At 32.7% G+C, this 19,000-nt stretch overlaps 2 protein-coding genes across 2 annotated transcripts; both read left to right on the top strand.

Annotated features, from left to right (window-relative positions):
• Window positions 1-469: 469 nt before the first annotated feature.
• On the top strand, window positions 470-2,137 carry LOC137810016 (receptor-like protein 57). The gene has a single exon (XM_068611122.1). The coding sequence runs from the start codon at window positions 1,078-1,080 to the stop codon at window positions 1,882-1,884; it is 807 nt and encodes a 268-aa protein (XP_068467223.1). The 5' UTR covers window positions 470-1,077; the 3' UTR covers window positions 1,885-2,137.
• A 13,992-nt stretch (window positions 2,138-16,129) lies between these two features.
• LOC137810015 (1-aminocyclopropane-1-carboxylate synthase 3-like) lies at window positions 16,130-18,623 on the top strand. The gene is made up of 3 exons (XM_068611121.1): window positions 16,130-16,506; window positions 16,762-17,054; window positions 17,370-18,623. Exons 1-3 carry the CDS (start codon window positions 16,360-16,362, stop codon window positions 18,349-18,351), a joined length of 1,422 nt encoding a protein of 473 aa, XP_068467222.1. The 5' UTR covers window positions 16,130-16,359; the 3' UTR covers window positions 18,352-18,623.
• The last annotated feature ends 377 nt before the right edge of the window (window positions 18,624-19,000 follow it).

The raw sequence follows: 19,000 nt of genomic DNA, 5'->3' as shown, positions 1-19,000 counted from the left end.
GTAGAGGAAAATAGAATAATTTCCTCTACTGGTATTATTTTATGAATTTCAGCCAATAAAAGAGTGAAAGAGTGCAGAATGGCAGACACAGAATGGTATGATTAGTTTAATGTGATTGATCGATCATGAGCAGGCGTAGTCATAAATAAGGTGCAAATTATTAGGTCCCAGCTCCAGTCTCACATACGAGTATATATTAATGAGAAGGACTAACTCTTTCTCACTCTTTTTATTTATTTATTCATGGTCAGGGCATTTTACTAAAATATGAAAATATTATTGTATGGAATGTTTGAATTCTTATCACCTAGTATTAAAAGGTTTTGTTAGAAGTAATTTAAAACATCATATAATAAAATTATAAAAAAGAAAAGAAAAAGAAAAGAAGCAGCGGTAGTAGTAGCATTGGAGAGGGTGTATAAAGGGGGCAGTGCAGTTAGTAGTGTAGAAATGAGAGTGGCGTGGAAATAGAAAAGGTGGTGATGGAAAAAGTCAATAATGTCCTTGGCGTATTGTCGCTGTCTTAGGCCTCATATTTGCAGGTCATCGCTCCCCACAAACTCCAATCGGAAAGGCCCCACAGAGACAACAAACCCTTTCATTTTCCTCTCTCCATCAAACCCTTCACCTCACTTCACCTTCCACACGCACTCCCTCTCCTGTCTATACTCTTCTTCTCTCCCAAATCTACCATAAGTGCTTCACTCGGAAAAGGCCCAAATAAATTAAATAAAGTAATCGTTGAATATAAAAACAAATCCAGGCATGGCACAGCACGGGATGGAAGAGTTGTAGGGATAAGTGTGATTAGGGATTATTGGGCGGAGAAGACCATTTTTCAAAGAGTCTCCCCTTTCTCTCACTCTCATTCTTTTTGGCCTAACACAACACAATAACAACATCAACAAAATCCCACATCTTTCGCTTTCCCTACTTTGCCCTGTTTCTTTTGGATGCAGGGAACCCTTAAATACAACCCTCTTCCTCTTCTTCCATTCTTTTTCATGCTTCTCAATTAGATGAATCTTGATCTGTTTCTCAACCACTCTCCTCCTGCTGCAAGTTAAGGAACAATCAATGGATGTGGGGGGCGTGCTGTTACTGTGGTGGGTCACTTTGATTCCGGGGATTTTATCAGATCCAAGCGACGAGGCGTGTCTCACGCACCTGAGCAAGTCCTTGGAAGACTCAACCAACTTGCCCCCTAACTGGAAGGAGGAGAACTTCGCCAAGCCCTGCAACGATTCCACCTCCATTCTCCAAGGCGCCATCTGCAACAATGGCCGCATTTACAAGCTCTCTCTCAACAACCTCTCCCTCCGGGGCACCCTATCCCCGTTCCTCTCCAACTGTACCAATCTCCAAGCTCTCGACCTCTCCTCCAACTTCCTCACGGGTCCAATCCCCCCGGAGCTTCAGTCCCTGGTCAACCTCGCCGTTTTGAACCTCTCATCCAACCGTCTGGAAGGGGATATTCCCCCGCAGCTGGCATTATGCGCCTATCTCAACATCATCGACCTCCACGATAATTTGCTTACGGGGCCTATTCCCCAGCAATTTGGCCTGCTCGCTCGCCTTTCCGCCTTCGATGTCTCCAATAACCGCCTCACCGGGCCCATCCCCGCCTCCCTGTCGAACCGGAGCGGGAACTTGCCCCGATTCAACGCCAGCTCCTTCCTGGGGAACAAGGATCTGTACGGTTACCCGTTGCCACCGCTTAGGAATAGGGGGTTGTCCGTTTTGGCCATTGTTGGGATTGGCCTGGGAAGTGGTCTGGCCAGTTTGGTACTTAGCTTCACCGGGGTTTGTATCTGGTTAAAAATTACCGAGCGCAAGATGGCGCTGGAGGAAGGCAAAGTCAGCCACCTTATGCCTGAGTATTGAACATTAATCACAAATTACAATACTTTCAAATATTCCAACCCTCCTGCTTCAAAAAAAAAAAAAAAATAGTGCCCGTACCAGGTACTTTTGTTTTTTTTTTTTTGTTTATAAAAGCGAGGTTGGGTGTGGGCTACCCCCAATTTCTTCGTACTTATGGGTGGTTCAGATCATTGTCTCTTATCGATCACGGGGACATATTTTATTTTATAGTAGTTTATAAATTTATAATTTCTCTCTCTTTTTTTCCCCATAAGTATTGACTGTTTTAAAATTTTGCGCTTACCCTATTCCGGTTGGCTGTATTATTATTATTGTTGTTTCCATTTATTGAATAGGATTAGCAGTGTGAAAAATAGATGGAAAGGGATTTTGAAAGAGGTGCATGGGTGATACTGATGTTGTGTTGTGCAGCTTTAATTTGGTTGCTTGTTGTATGGATGCATGGATTGGCAATGCAAAATCTGGATTTTGGTAATTTTGATATGAATGAATGTGTGAGTGATGGGTTGGCACTTGGCAGGAGGGTAGGTTAGTGGGTGGTGTTTGATGAAGAAGTGCTGCGCCGTTCAACTGCAAACTTGTCTGGCTGTGTGCTAAAATATATCCGAACCAACACAAACAGCTGGTGCCATTTTTCTCACAGAAGAGTGCCGCGTTTTCCTCTCATTATCGGAGGTCTCGTGCTTTGCTTTGCTCGGTGGTGGAGCCAACGGGGGACACCAACGGTGGTACAGAGCCACATGGATTGAGACTTGTCTTTTCACATAATCACTTGTTCTTCTACTGTTCCACTGTTCACTTGTTAGTCCAACGTAAACTAGTCAACCCTGTTTTTTAGAATCTGCCTCTGTGTCCCTCCCCACATACCATTCTGATCATTATTTTTAGACTACACGTCTTCTACTTCACTACCAAACACCTCAAACCATTACGCATAATTACTACTGTATAGGCAAGTCACATATAAACTTTTTATTTATTTATTTAATAACTTTGTTTTGCTTTAATTTTAGGTTTATAACTGTATCAATATTCGTAAACAGTTTCTCTAGTATTATCTTCAACCATAAAATACCATTATAGGTAATTAAGTGATATGGGATATTTAGTTATAATGTTATAATTAAGTTTATTGTTATTATGTATATTTAATGTTACTTTATGAATGATGATGTTGGACAAAGTGTGAGCAAAAATTAAAATTTACAGCCATAAAGTTAAGAGGGGTTAACGTGAATGTGGTGCTTCCCATAATTGTGGCTAGTGGGTTCCTTTCCTTGTTAATTTTAATTTTCTCTCTCTCACTCACACACACACTCATATCCTATTCTCCTTTCTTTTAGTTTTGGTCAGTCTTTTCTGTTCTTCTTCCGGCCTGGTTTCATTTCTCCTGCAAGCAAAGTGGGCCTAGGCTCTCACCAGTTTTGGTTTCTTTGTAAAGCGACTGTTTATCTGGAATCATCGCTCACAACAAAATAAAATGTGGAATCATTGCATATGCTTCCTGTTGCAACAAACGGACACTACATTCTCGTTTCTTTCAAGATTACACCATGTTTATTCGGGTAGGAATAACTCACGCCAAAACAAAATTTGGACTAGGCTGCATGCTGGTGGCACCCCAAGATTTTTAAACACTAAATTTGCGTTACAAATATTTGATACAATCTAACTGCAATTTGTCAAGATTCAAACTTTGGTGATTAATAATCTCGTCAATATATTTCCGTTAGAAAATAATTATGTTGTCTTATGCACGCCAAGGGACTGTAGGATGGACTAATAATATTGTCCAGCCGAAAAGGAAGTGGTGTATATGTTTGAGTTGTCAAAGCGAATTCATGAATCTTCAAACAGTTGCCAACTAAATCTAGATTCTTTTAACAAGCACAAGGTGATGATTAATTCGACACTTTTATGCTTAAATTTAGCACCCATTGAATGTGACGGGATTAAATTGGTGGTGTTGTAAAATCTTGGGAGATGAAAAGAAAAAGAATGAGAAGAAAGAAACATGTATTGGTAAGATTGTAGTGGCAGTAGACATAGGATGTATTGATAAACTTGGGTATTGAATAGTAAATGATTGTGATGATACCGTTGTGCTCTGCATTTGTGTTGTATAAAATAATAGATATTGAAGTTACCTACACCGAAAGTGAGAATGGTCAAGTGTGCTTTATTGTTTTTGGGGTGAAAGTCAAATATGCTTTCATTGGGTTCATTAATGGGTTCTCCTAGATTGGCATGAATGTGATGATGGAGTTGGGGCCATAGCCCCACCCATGTTATTGGTTGTATTTTATGCTCTAAAAATGGCAGAGGATATTTTGGGCCAGTTGCTCCAACCTAATTAATGGAATTTGATCATTCTCACTCATATCATCTCATCTCATGCTCACAAGGAAACTGCACTTGCTTTTAATCATCTGTTGCTTTCCACTTCCTTAACATTTGGCACTGTGGCTTTAGCCCACAACTTCCCCAAACACAGGGAAACCTGATGATATGCCTCACAATAATTAATCTCCCTATTCTCTCTACTCACACCAATTCCTCCACTTACCACAATTCTAAATTAAAACTACCAAAAACACCAATCAGATTCACACTAAATTAAATTAAGCTGTTTTCTTTTTCATTCATTAATTCAGATTTTATTATTATTAATTTTGATTTTATTATCTTTAAATTATTTTACTATTATTATTATATTAATGATCAGTTTATCAGTTCAGTAGTTTATTTTGTAATTATGTACAATTACGTTCAATTAGTTTCTCTAACATTTTATGTTTTGTTATTTTCTTCAATTAATTTCTACATATTACTCTAGTGTCTTTTAAGTAGCATATTCAATTTGAATCTTCATCAAATAAGATTTTTGGTAGAAGATATAATCTTAGCATTAGCATGTATATCCAAAAAAGAATTAAACGATTATTATAGTAGAGATTTTTTTTTTCTTTTCCTTATTAGGAATACAATATTTGGGTCTCACGAAACTCGTCTTCATAAATTTGGATCAAAATAACATTTTTAAATAATTTATTTCAGTAGTACTCTAAATATTTTAATTTTCTAATAAATTAAATTTTCACACTTTTAATTTTCCGATTAATTAGTTCTTAAAATCATTACTTCTCCAGATTTTTTTTAAATTATAATATTTTTAATATAATTAGTTTTCTAAGTTATTACTTTTTAATACATTTAATTTTCTAAAATATTATTCCTCAACATAATTATCTTTTAAAATATATTTTTTCTACAATTTTATTCAAAGTGCTTAGTTTTTAGAATATTTATTTTTCAAAATTATTTTAAAACTTCCTTTCCTTCAGTTTTAAATAAAAAAATCAAATTTTAAAGTACTATAATAAACCTTTGTTATTTGGATTACTATATAATATAATATACTATTAAATAAATATTTGGCATGTTATTAGTGAAAACAAACTATTTAAGTGTATTATTTTATTCAAAATTTTCCGCCTTGCCTTCTTTTTATATAACTATTGAATTTAGCTACCAGCAAAATCCATCATCATTTGCAAGTGTACTCTGATCATTCAATATGCTTTTGGATTCTTATCCCTTTGTCAAGATTTTGGGCTTTCTTTCCAGTGGCTTGACTACTTGTAAATAATTTTGGGCCTTCTCGCTTCACCTCCATACTTTTATTTTTAAGTTTGTTTTCTTTTTCTCTATAGGACTTTTAGAGGAATAAAAATAAAATCTTATTTTCTAATATGCAATAAAAAATATGGATGCAGTTTGCTTTAGAATCATTGTGTTCCAAAATTGTGTGATCTTGTTGGTTCAAAAGTATGACAACACTTGATCACCTCCAAAATCATCCATCAATATATCCTTATCCATGTGGAGATAAAAGTTTAATGTTCCTTCCTACCCATTAGAAATAAGATAAAAACTTACACTTTTCCTATTTTTATTTCTTTTTTTGTGTAATTTTATATTATCTATGAACTAAATTTTGATCCAAACAATTCACATGTTTGGATAAAATAATCCAGAAGCTAATTATGAATTTGAAAAATGACTTCTGGATTATATAATCCAAAATATTACATAAGGACATTTTTAGAAATACAAAAATTTATGGAGGTGGTTGAAGAACCTATGGAGGTGTAGGAAGGTGTAGGAAGAAATAGTCAAGCTCCAATAAAAAGGCAAAGCAGGCAACAGGTTGGCCCAATAATTCAGAGTGCAAATGGAAACCCAATGGCTCTTAATTTGAATGTCCCCACGTGGCCACAGCTTGTGATTTTATGCCTAATAATCCTCCAGCAACAGAGGATCCACATCTGTAGAAGCTTATAGATGAGTGTAGCAGAGAAATTCTTGCTACATGTTTATTAACATCACATGCTTCTCATACTTTATCCACTGCTTTGGAACTTTGATAGTAACAACTAACAAGCAACTGTTTATCAACATCTCAGTGCAGTTGCTTTCGTGATTGTTACTACTCCCGCTATCATGCTTTAGGATAGTATAACAAAGAGAAAAAATAACTCGTCCCAAGTGTTTTTCCTTTAGCAAGCGTCTCTGTTGAACAGCTACACCTGTGAAGAAAAAAAAACAGTATTTGTTATAGTTATCCTAGTTTTAAGGAGATATTTTCTTGTTGAAGTTGCTTAGTTGTTTTTTAACGTTATATAATGAAAGATCGATGAAGAAGGGCATAGAATAAGAGTTGGAGAAATAAAAGAAAGAAAACAAAACGAAAGATCTAGATGATGATGAAGTGGAAAGTGGGCCTGAGAAGAGTGCATGCGTTCGCTTTCATGTTGGGCTGGAGGAGTCCCCATTTGGAAATGCAGACTAATTGGGGCTTCTCTTATTGATTTGGACAGCTGATGCAAATAATTTTCCGGAAGAGGTTGGTTTGTGAGTGATATGCATAGCCCACACTCACTTCCATCTTCTGTCTTCATTACTCTCTCTGACCCACACCACTTTAATAAGACAATATAACAATGTCGGACTAGGATCCCCTTCCTGCCACACACTCTTCACTTCATAAATATTTCCTTCTGACTTTTTTTCCTTCACCTCTTATAGCTTCTGACTTTCATCTACCAACTTGCCTTCTATCATTCAAATTCAACAATATCATCATTTCTCAAATAGATTTCTCTTTCTCACCTGCTTTTGTTGGAAATAAAATCAAACTTTTAACACAAGTTACTTAAAGATGTGGTTTCAATCCATTGTGAACTATAATCTTGTTCAAATTATTATTTTCATTCTAGAAAAATTCAAATCTAACTTTAGAAAAAAGAGGGAGTTCACATGTATTAGAATTAAACAATAATTTACACTTGTATTGCAGGACCAGCCTCCATCTCTTGGGGTCCAATCTTCTGTGATAAATATGTATGGGTATTAAATATTATAGAAAAAGAATTTTAAATATTTAAATAGGAGACAGATTAAATTAAGTTATTTAAAGATCTAAAATTACAAATCTCAATTCTTAGTTTCACATAAAAATTGATAACTGTGTAAAACAATTATAAGTTTTAAATTATTATCTGTGTTGTAAAAAATAGAGTTTATTACTCACTACAAAATATGTTTTTTAAATTTTGTCGCAACAATAGTGATATATTAAACTAATCTTGGATAATAAGTATCTCAATAGTATTTGTATATTTTTTATGATTGATGGTAGTTGGATTATATAATTCTTGGTTTATGTAAAAACTTGACTTATTTTGTTTTTTTTATGTACGTATATTTTATGTGTAATTTTAATTTTTAGTTATAATTGTTAATATTTAATTCTCATAATTTTAAAATATTTTCAATTAAGGTCTTTATTTTAAAATGCATCTAATAATTAATTCACTGTAAAAATAAGAAGTAATAAAGTTAATTTCTCCTCGCAATATGTTTTTGCAATCTTTAGCCAAGAACACGTATGATTTTGAAGCCCACGTCTAACAGATAATGCAATTATTTAGGATATATAAAGCAGTGATAAACACTAATTGTTGTGATCTAGCTACCAATGGCTTGTGACTCAAGTTGGGGAAAGTAAGGTGACAGAAGAAGCAATATTGTTGTAAGAAGAAGATAGTGTCTTATTTAGTGTTTCTTTTCCTTAGATATAATAGACATGGGTGTGGCTAAATTGTAATTCCTTGTTAGGACTCCCATCGACGACCATTGAGCCTGTGCCGGAGAACCGTGTGTCTATGGTGGAAGAGAGAAGTCAAGAGGACAATTAGAGATGGTGGAAAATGAGGTTCAAGATTATTTCAAACGACAAGTCATTTTGCATAAATTTTAAAACTCATGTTATTTTATGCAGGTTCTTAAATTCATGGTATTTTATGATGGTTCTTAAATTTATGGTATTTAACAGGAGTTCTGAAAGACTTTTTTGAAAGTTTTAAAAAATCCGAAAAAACACGTTCCCAGAGATGATTTAGCACAAAAAATTACAACTCTAGTTAAATGACTTAATAAATATTTTAACCCTAAATAATATAAAAGCAAATACTTGCTAAAATATTTTTTCATGTACCCATGGTTAGATAAACAAATATAAGGAATTAAAAAAAAAGTGATAATTTGTGTATCTCAAACTTCAAATAATCAATCTCTTCTATAACATTCATAATCTGATTTACAACAAGATTAATAAATAATATGCAATCATTAAATCTATATAAAATAAAGGCTAACAGAGTTTTAAAAAAAGTAATTATTTATAGATTCTAAAATAGAAAAACATAAGGTAACAGGAAAGCATTAATTTTCAAATATTTTATCCATAAATACAACAAAGACATATATATTTCAAATAATAAACATTATCATCATCTTCAAAGTGAGAATTTTTAAAAATAAAGTAAAATATTTTATGAAAAAATTAAATATTAAAAAATATCATTATCATAATTTAAAATAGAAATAAAAGGTCCCAAGTAACCACACAGTTCCGTGTCTGACACGTGTATTATTTCAAGAAGTCATATCCTCCCACTCAATTAAATAAACGGGGACTTAATTTGTGTGAATACGTAGGTAAGAAACTAAAAAAGCTTAATTTTAAAAAATATAAGCATAAAAAAAAAAAAAAATTTCTTGCAGCAGTTTCGGTTAAGTTAAAACAAAAAATCGTGCAACATTCATACACCAATATAAGGAAGATAAACGACCTTTCAAATTCACTATACCCTGCAGTTACAAGTCTAGTCTAACCCCAAATTAAATACAAGATTATACATAACATAATAATATTATTTATTGTTATCTCAATTAAAATTAAAATTTTAATTTTAATTCATGCACTGTGAATTAGAGAAAAATAGAGAAATAATATAGTGGCTGTGGGGGCATAATGAAAATGAAAATATAGTGGGGCTAGGAAGAGTGTGAACAGAACTGCATTGTCCCGTTGGTGGCCTCTCTTGTATATGGCTGAAGAAGGTCCTTTTTTGTGCCATTGCAGCCATTTTTATTTCTGTTTGTTCACATTTTTTTATTATTAATCATAATTATATTTTTTTATTACTTTTATTCAAATAAAATTCTTATTTAATTTTGATGACGGATCTTTCCAGAATTGATTTATAGGACTGGATATCATGTTTATCACTAGAATTCCAAATTATTGATTAAACTAGAACAATCTCTCCTATTAAATGTTTCATAAATGTAATTGGATATAAATTAACAGCAAAACTTGATTGGAGGAATAGGAAACTACTAAAGAAAGGAAAATTAGTTGGAAGAATTGATCTATACGTATACATTTAGTTAAATTTATATAATTAAAAAGATATCAACTAATTAGAAGTTATATTAAATAATATTATTAAAGTGATTATTATGAAATAATCTATGATAATTTAAAATTGAATACTAGTCTAAATACAATCCAACTACATTCAGCAGAAAAAATGTGTTTAAATGAATTTGATTTTAACATTATAATTATAATTTATAAATAATTAAAGAGTGTACGTAGACAAATCAGAGTGTTAACCGATCCATCCATTAATATATTCGATTAAAATTTAATAAATTATTCTTAAGTGAAGGAAAAATTGACAGTTTTAATGTAAATTCTTTTACTTTTAAATTTGTCAAAAAAAAGTGGGACAAACCATGAAAAACCCTGCTGAAATTTAATTTATAGTTCAAAGTTACAAGTCTTTTACCTCAAAAAGGAACTATTTTAAGATCTCCAATGTGAAACACACATTTATCACATCAAGTTTATGGTTGACCGAGTCCAATATGATAGGAATTTTATTCAAGATTAGAGAAATGCACTTAGATATTGATAACTCGTATCCTTTATTTGTTATTTTAGTTTAAGTCTTATCTCTCTTGTATTAGGATTTTGAGTAAGAAATATATATATATATATATATATATATATATATATTAAAGTTAATAGAGCTAGTTTTGGTTTGAACTCAATGTAATAATTAATGGATGTGACAATCATTGACCAAAATTGTTTTTTCACTGAGAAGTCACGAGTAAGATAGAGAAGCATTGAGAATGGTCCCAAGGAACCTACTACATTGAATAAAGGGAGCAATCAGAAATGTAGATCATGGCAATGTCTTAGTAAGTGATAATGAACTAATGTTAGCATGGTGTATTATTGCAAACATTTTGGGCAAGTTCTTAACGTATGCGGGTAGTCCTACCACAAATCTTAGTGCATATATGTAATATTGAACATTTGTAACATGAAAGTCGTAAAATTAAACATTTGTGGGTTGTTTAATATTTGAAATACTTCTAATACCATGATCTAAAACAATCAATGATTAATAAAACACCATGGTGTAGTAATTAACCCTGGTGCAGTAATTAACATAAACCTGTTTCTATTTAACTATTTTGAGGCAATAACTAAGGCATAACAATCAATCCGAAAAAGAAAAAAAAACACAACAAAAAAATTATATTTCCTCCACAACCAGACTTTTAACTGTGTCGTGTACCAATTCTTCCTCGTCAACCTTACCATTTCTAAATATCACACTGCATTCTTATGATTCCATATACTCTAGATGAGTATTAAGGTGTAACAAGTGAAATTAGTCAAAATGATCAAATAGATTGTTGTGTTGAACTATCACTACAAGAAAATCATGAAATCAAAATTATTTTTTAGAGACAAAAAATAATTAGTTGTTATAGTGATTAAATTGGAGACCATTTTAGAGACTAAACAATTTTAGTTTCTAAATTAGTTTATATTATTGTTAAATAGTTTCTAAATTGATGTTTAATTAGCAACCAAAGTTTTTGCTACCAATTATTTAGATTCTAAATTTAGTAGCAAAAAACCTTGATTGCTATTTAGAGACCAATTTAGAAACCATTTAACAATAATAGTAATTAATTTAGAAACCAAAATTTTTTTAGTCTCTAAAACAGTTTCTAATTTAGTCACTATAGCAACTAATTATTTTTTGTCTCTAAAAATTGGTTTCTATTTTATGATTTTCTTGTAGTGTATCTGGATACCCACCTACCTTTAACATGTGTTCCAAACTAGAAAAACAACCTCACATTCTAGAAATAAATGTTGTACAGGTTCTTGGCACAACTGGCATAGCAAATAAAATAAATTAGTGATATTAATTCCTCTCCTACTTAAGTTAAGTCTAGAAGGTAATCTATCCAAAAGCATCCACACAAGAACTTGAGTATTTGGGAGAGCCTTCACCTCCCATAAACTTTTAAAGAAACGAGTATTTCCAAAAGATGGATTATCGTGTAGTACATCATAAGTTAACCTCCCAAAAAAACACTCATCATCTTCTGGAGTCCATCTCCAAGAATAAAGTTTATCCCTATGTATGTGTATTGAGTTCATTTCAATCAATAAAGTTGCTCTCGTTCTCTCTCACATCCAAACAAATCCATTCTCCGGTACAATTTTCAAGACCATATTAAATTCGACCAATAACTTCCTTCCTCAGTCAGTATAGAAAAACAAGATAATCTAAAATAAATATCTCACTAAAAATTTGTAATATTTTATAAATAAATAATTGTTTGTTATTCTCCAGAGTAACTTGAAACCTTCCTTAAAAACAATGCATGATTTGCTATCTAATGAAGAAGAAATAAAGTATGTTTTGGATTTTTACTAATAATGTTTGATTGATTTGGGGGTGTTTCAATATAGGTTGTAACAAAATTGGAAGGATTTTGGTTTTGTGTCCATGTAACACTGCTTTCATGAGTTGTTTTTGTTGGAGTTAAAATATAATCAATTGCATCAATCAGTTCATTCTACCTCAATGAAAGACCGTATTTGTTGTTGTTTGCTTGGAAAGAATTATATGGGGTACCCTATTCCCAGCCTTGTCCATGAATTTGGACAACATTATTAATTCACATTATTAATTTCCTCAATGTTCTAATTCACATTATTAATTTCTAGATTGCCAGAGTGAAATCAAGGGGTGGGACTTTAAACTACTTTGTCTTTACTCTGGAGCATCCCATTCATCTTTGTTTAGGTCGCTTTCAAATTTCATTCCTTGCATTTATTTAATGGAGTTAATTTCCCGTATCTGTTTTCTTCACACAATTTTAACATTTCCCCCACTTTTTTCACTATGAAATAATCTATAAAATTATCTCATTTTTAACTTAGATATAAAATATTATTTTTTTAAATAAATATTTGATAATAAAGTAAAATTTAAAACTCAAATTACACCATCTACATAAATTATTTTAACAGCACAAAAACTTTAATTGAAATATTAAATTTCCACGCATTCTAAATTTTAAAATTTCCCATCAAAACAGTACCTTATGTTTTATAGTGCTTAAATCTGTAAGCTATTTATAATATTTTATATTTTGTATAAATTTTTTGTAAGACTTTACAAAAATTATTAAAAACAACCTATTTCTTGTAAACGTTTTAAAAAAAGTTTCAAAAAGTATAAAAAAAAAATCTTAAACAAAAGTATTATTTTGCAAAACTTTATAGATATTATTTAAAGACTAGTATCTCGGGTTTTATTTTATCAAACTTTCATTGTCGGGAGTTAGGTGTAATAATAGTAGTATATTCATTAAAATTGTGGTATGCATTATTTTAAAAATAGACAGAAAAACAATACTTAGCAAGTAAGTCAATTCTCATTGACTAAAAATATCATATAAATGAATTCTATTACATAGTTTTCACGATCTTGCATAAAATTGGTCGGATGTGGAAGTTATCATTTTCAAAATGTCAAATTTAGTTATCCATTTTCATTTAGTTGAGTGTATGAATTGAACCATGCTATATACTATGTATAGGCAAACATGTCCTGTTCTAAGATCACTATAGGCCAACCTAATTAATGTAAACTTTTATTACGCTTACTGTTTCAAATCAACGTAATTAATGGTAAAGAATTCTCCCCAGTCTAAAATCAATCTTTTGAAATTTGGAAAGCAAATTAACATATCAATAGTTTAATATTTTAAACAATAACACGCTTTTGTACTTAAACAATAAATTTATCGATATTTATACATATAATAATATCTTTGATTTTAATTTCTAACCTATGTAAAAAATTTAAATACATCACCTTAAATTATCCTATAAAAGTTGAAGAATAAAAGTAACATAGGTCTTCTTTCTTATCTTAAATTTGTTGGCATGGTTGGTTAATATAATTTATTATACTAATAGTAAACATTGTCACAGCTTCGCCGCAAACTCAATTTAATGACATAATGACGCAATGAACAAGGTCTAGTTTGATACTTGATATGATTAATGTCTTTAGCCTTTTCATGGTTTTGAATGAATCCACACATGGAAGTACATTTTACTGTGCAATGGATCATTATCATTTAAACTCTTTATTTCAAATCCTGTTCATCATGAACGAGTTGTAATCCAGAAAAAAACGCACGAGGGAAAGAGCATGTTATAAAACCATGTAGCATGATACCTGTTACAGTCTTTTAGTTGCTAGTTAAGGTTATCTACATCATTACTTGTCATTTTTGCCTTTCTTACATGTCATCACAATGTTAAAAAAACAAAGTAATGTAAAGAAGGGTAAAAGGAAATTGGGGCTATGCAAATCAGTGAGTGGATCCGCAGTTACCAATTAACTACCTCACCAACCCAGTTAGGTTTGCTTTCTTTGCATCAAACAATTTCTATATAAAGACAGAGAGAGATTAGCTACCGTCACTTTAACCACTTTATTGCTTAAAAATGGATGATCTCGCTTTCACTAAAATTTACTACTTAACAAGAGCTAAAAGGCTGAAGCGATTGCAAAGAGGTTATCTACTTCTAACTTCATGACTTTGTTAAGTTTTGCTAGTGATACACATGGGTTTTAAAACTTATAAACTCCATTTTTGCTTCCTTTAATTAAAATAAATTGTGCCTCTTGTTGTGAAAAACTGTGGAGGACAACCCACATCAGTTTTCATCACTTTTCATTAAATAAACAAAAAAAAATTGTGTTTATTAGCTATAAAATTAAAACATGTTTAAGCGATTTTTATCATTATGGTTTTTTTTATTAAAGTGGTGTTGTTTTCTAAAAAATTATTAATTTATATAAGTTGTGTTAATCTGACACGATTTTTGTCACATCAACTTGAAATCGTGTCAAGTTAACACGACGTTGTCCATTCATAATTTTTTTTTTTAATTTTTGTTTAATTTTTTTTTGTTTTTAAATAAATATATACTATTAATCATTTAATTACACTTGAAATTGATTAAAATTGAGTAGTAAGTTATGTAATATTTGAAATTAAATTAATAAATAAGTATTTTAATGATGATCAATTTATCAAATTTATTTAAAAACTAACACCCTTAAAATATTTATTTATCAAATTAATTTTAAATATTATATAACTTACTATTCAATTTTAATTATAATTAAAAAATTAAAAAATATTTATTTATTTAAAAATAAGAAGATTTTAAGTAAAAAAATAACATAAATATTGAAGTGACAGAAATCGTACAAATTTCACAAATTTAGTTTGATGTGGTCATATTAAATTGGAAGTTTTGTCAACTTTGACACAACTTCTATGTAAATCTTTTAAAAATCATTTTACTTTAATAAAAAGTGAAAAAAAAAGTCAACAACCATGTTTAAGCATACATTATCGTTACTTCATAAAAAGTAAACTGGTTATAGTTTGAATATATTTTTTAAATACAAATAATTTAAAGAAAAATCATTCATAATCAGTTACACCAAAATCTTAATCAAAAGATCCAATGAAACTGCGTTATACTTTGACATTCACACACAAATCAAAACAAAATTTCATTCGTGTTATATTCGAAAATAACTTAACGGTAAGTACGAAAGGTATAAGTGAAGAAGAGAGTAATATTATAATTAGGCAGCATTAACAGCAAACAACACCTTAGAAATGCAATGTTATTTGGTTGGTATAAAGTATGGTTGAAACCCACTACAGTGTGACAGTAGTGATATAAGTTTGACCACATTTTGATAGTTGATTTAGTTATATGGTTACGTGACACGATCTGAAGCTAGGTAATATATGTGTTAGTCTGCCAGAAGCAAAATATTAGAAGACGCTAGCTAAGAAAAGAAACAGAGGGAGGTGATAGAAGAAATTGGCCGACAAAATCAGAGGGTAACCAGGGAGCATAGCGGTCCATGCTGTGGGTAGTCTAGGGTCCAAATTAAGCTTTCTGGACCGTGTGGGTCTCTACCCATTTTTCATGTAATTTCCTGTCGGTACGCTGTTACAAACTCTACTGTATTCCCTTCCCATCACCTTACACCATTTTTCTTTCTTTCTCTTTTTTTTTTACTGAATTATTCCTTGCATTCTACCCAACTTATTCATTTATAATTCATACAATACAATTTTTCTCTCACTTCATATATATTTTTATTTCTTTTCAAAAATATATAACCAGTAGAGTTATAAATAAAAGGTGCCAAAAATGTATGGGGCGGTGGACAAAGTGCGTACAATTAACACATTCATTTGAAGGGATTTGCCTCCTCTTTTCTCTCGTAAGCAATTCTCTCTCCTCATAAGCAAAGAGACACTACTTGGTCAAAAGTGTTATATTTAGCATCACGTGGCCCTATGCGGCAATGTGATTTTGGCATATATACATGACCCCACCTATGTCCTTCTTCCCCCACCAATTGGCACATATAAATACCATGCCTCATGCACTACTTCCCCCACCAATCCTCTTCAACGTTTTAGTACAAAAGGATCAAGAGTTATTAGAACCTTCACTTGATAGTCTCTCCTCGACATTCTTTCTTCGAATCGCTTTTACAAGCTATTCTATTGCTTCAGCCTTTCTCCCTTTCTAGGGGCTTCAGTTTAATTTCCTCACACTTCTTTTCAGATAAGAAATCTCAGACACCCTCTTTCATCCTTTTCCACTCTTTCCCGAAAAAACAAAAGATGAAGTTGTTGTCTACAAAAGCCACATGCAACTCTCACGGCCAAGATTCCTCATACTTCTTAGGGTGGCAGGAATATGAGAAGAACCCTTACGATGAGGTTCTGAATCCCGAAGGAATTATTCAGATGGGTCTTGCAGAGAATCAGGTTAGGAATTATTTCTTGTTGTGACAATTTTTTTTTTGAAGCGCATAGTCACCTTCTATTATTATGAACAATAATTAATAAAAAGACAAAAAAAAACTACGGAAAAAGAAACAAAGAAGCAGGATTCACTGTACGCTTTTGCGTAATATGAATCTAGCTACAGCTTCGACATGCCATCTTATCAAGCTTTATTGAGTGACATTCTAATAATTAAGGTGGTGATGAGCTAATGAAATTTTTTGTTATTATGTTCAGCTCTCATTCGATCTCCTAGAGTCTTGGCTCGCTAAAAACCCTGACGTGGCGGGATTCAAGAGCGACGGAAAATCCATATTCCGAGAGCTTGCTCTGTTCCAGGACTACCATGGCCTCCCTTCCTTCAAGAAGGCATTGGTAGACTTCATGGCAGAGATTAGAGGAAACAGAGTCACTTTTGATCCTAACCACATTGTTCTAACAGCTGGTGCCACCTCAGCAAATGAGACCCTCATGTTTTGCCTTGCTGAACAAGGAGAAGCATTCCTCCTTCCCACTCCTTATTACCCAGGGTGCGTATTAATTAATTTCATCTTCTCTATAGTAACCTGCATAACATTCTGCATGCCCCTTTGCAATAAATCTAAATAATGTCCACAATCAGGTTTAAATTTGTGTAAATCTCTCTCCATAAATATTAAATAAGCCCTACTTATTTATTGTCTATTATTATAGGAGAGACAAATACACTATTTGAACGTGATATTATTTTCCTAAAATTTGACGTAAGAAAATACAATATATCCTATTATCCATATACACATACCCACGTGGTAGTTCTTTTTTGCTCCCCATACATATCTCTGATGTTGCTTGCGCTTGTCCAGATTCGATAGAGATCTCAAGTGGCGAACTGGGGCGGAGATCGTTCCAATACAATGCACTAGCTCCAATAACTTCCAAATCACTGAACCCGCTTTGCAACAGGCTTATCAAGAGGCGAAGAAGCGCAATCTCAGAGTCAAAGGCGTGTTGGTGACAAACCCATCCAACCCACTAGGCACTACCATGTCCCGGAGTGAATTGAACCTTCTCGTTGACTTCATAAAAGACAAAAACATGCATTTAATAAGCGACGAGATTTACTCCGGTACCGTTTACAACTCTCCAGGCTTCGTCAGCATCATGGAAATCCTTAAGGAGAGAAATGACCTTAATGACTGTGGTACCACAGTTCGGGACCGAGTTCACGTTGTCTATAGTCTCTCCAAAGACTTGGGTTTACCAGGATTCCGTGTGGGCGCCATCTATTCTGAAAATGAGGCCGTTGTGGCGGCTGCGACAAAAATGTCAAGCTTTGGCTTGGTTTCCTCACAAACTCAGTACCTCCTCTCAGCCATGTTGGGTGATAAGAAATTCACCAAAATCTACATCTCCGAGAACCTAAAGAGGCTGAAACGACGTCAGAGAAACCTTGTTTCGGGCCTCCAGAAAGCAGGCATTAGTTGTCTTAAGACCAACAATGCAGGCCTTTTTTGTTGGGTTGACATGAGGCACCTTCTCCATTCCAACACATTCGAAGCTGAGATGGAGCTCTGGAAGAAGATACTCTACGAGGTTCGGTTAAACATATCCCCAGGCTCATCCTGCCACTGTACCGAACCTGGCTGGTTCCGGATGTGTTTTGCTAACATGTCCGAAGAAACTCTAAACCTAGCCATGAAACGGTTGAAGACCTTCGTCCAAGAGTCAAATCACGATGACAACGGGTGCACCAAGAAAAGAGTTCAATCTTCAAGAAGAAAGTCACTCTCCAATTGGGTATTCCGGCTATCTTCTCGCGAACATCATGAACAAGAAGAACGATAGCCCGGTGGTGACGTGAACTGTGCTAAGTCTGAACGCATGCACGATTAACTTTATTATTTTTTCCTCCCCGAATATTCTTGGTGGAGTTACAACTACATAGCTTTAGTCATCGTTATTATTACTATTACTCTTTTTTTTTAAATGATGAAATTGTAGCGAGAGAGAGACGAGCACTCTATCCATTTGGATGTAAAGTGTGATCTTTTAATTAGTGAACTACCCTCGTTTGTATAACTTCCATCAATAATCAAAGTTACCTTATGCATGAAAAATCTTATCAGTATACCATGGATGAAAACTTTGAAATGTACTGTGTTGATGGTAGTTCGTGTATATTTTCAAAATAAACCATCCGGTGTAGCCTGAGTTAATAAACGAGGATATATAACTCGTAAACGGAGGACAAAAATTCATTTATTCATATCAAGTTTTCGCAGAGCTCATTCAAGGCTTACTAATATTGTTCTTAGTAATGAATGATATATAAGGTATATAGGTGTGAACGTCCACCAAAAAAATGTAATGTATGTGTGTGAACACTTACATATTGCTTGAAAGCTTACATGTATCTTATATAATAGCACCGGCAAGATAAGCGGTGGCACAACATGGGTTGGCTGCCGACGCTGACACGGTAATCGTATGAATT

This window comes from Phaseolus vulgaris, chromosome 2, assembly GCF_000499845.2.
Source record: "Phaseolus vulgaris cultivar G19833 chromosome 2, P. vulgaris v2.0, whole genome shotgun sequence".
Classification (NCBI taxonomy): Eukaryota; Viridiplantae; Streptophyta; class Magnoliopsida; order Fabales; family Fabaceae; genus Phaseolus; species Phaseolus vulgaris.
This window is presented reverse-complemented; position numbering and strand designations above follow the sequence as displayed.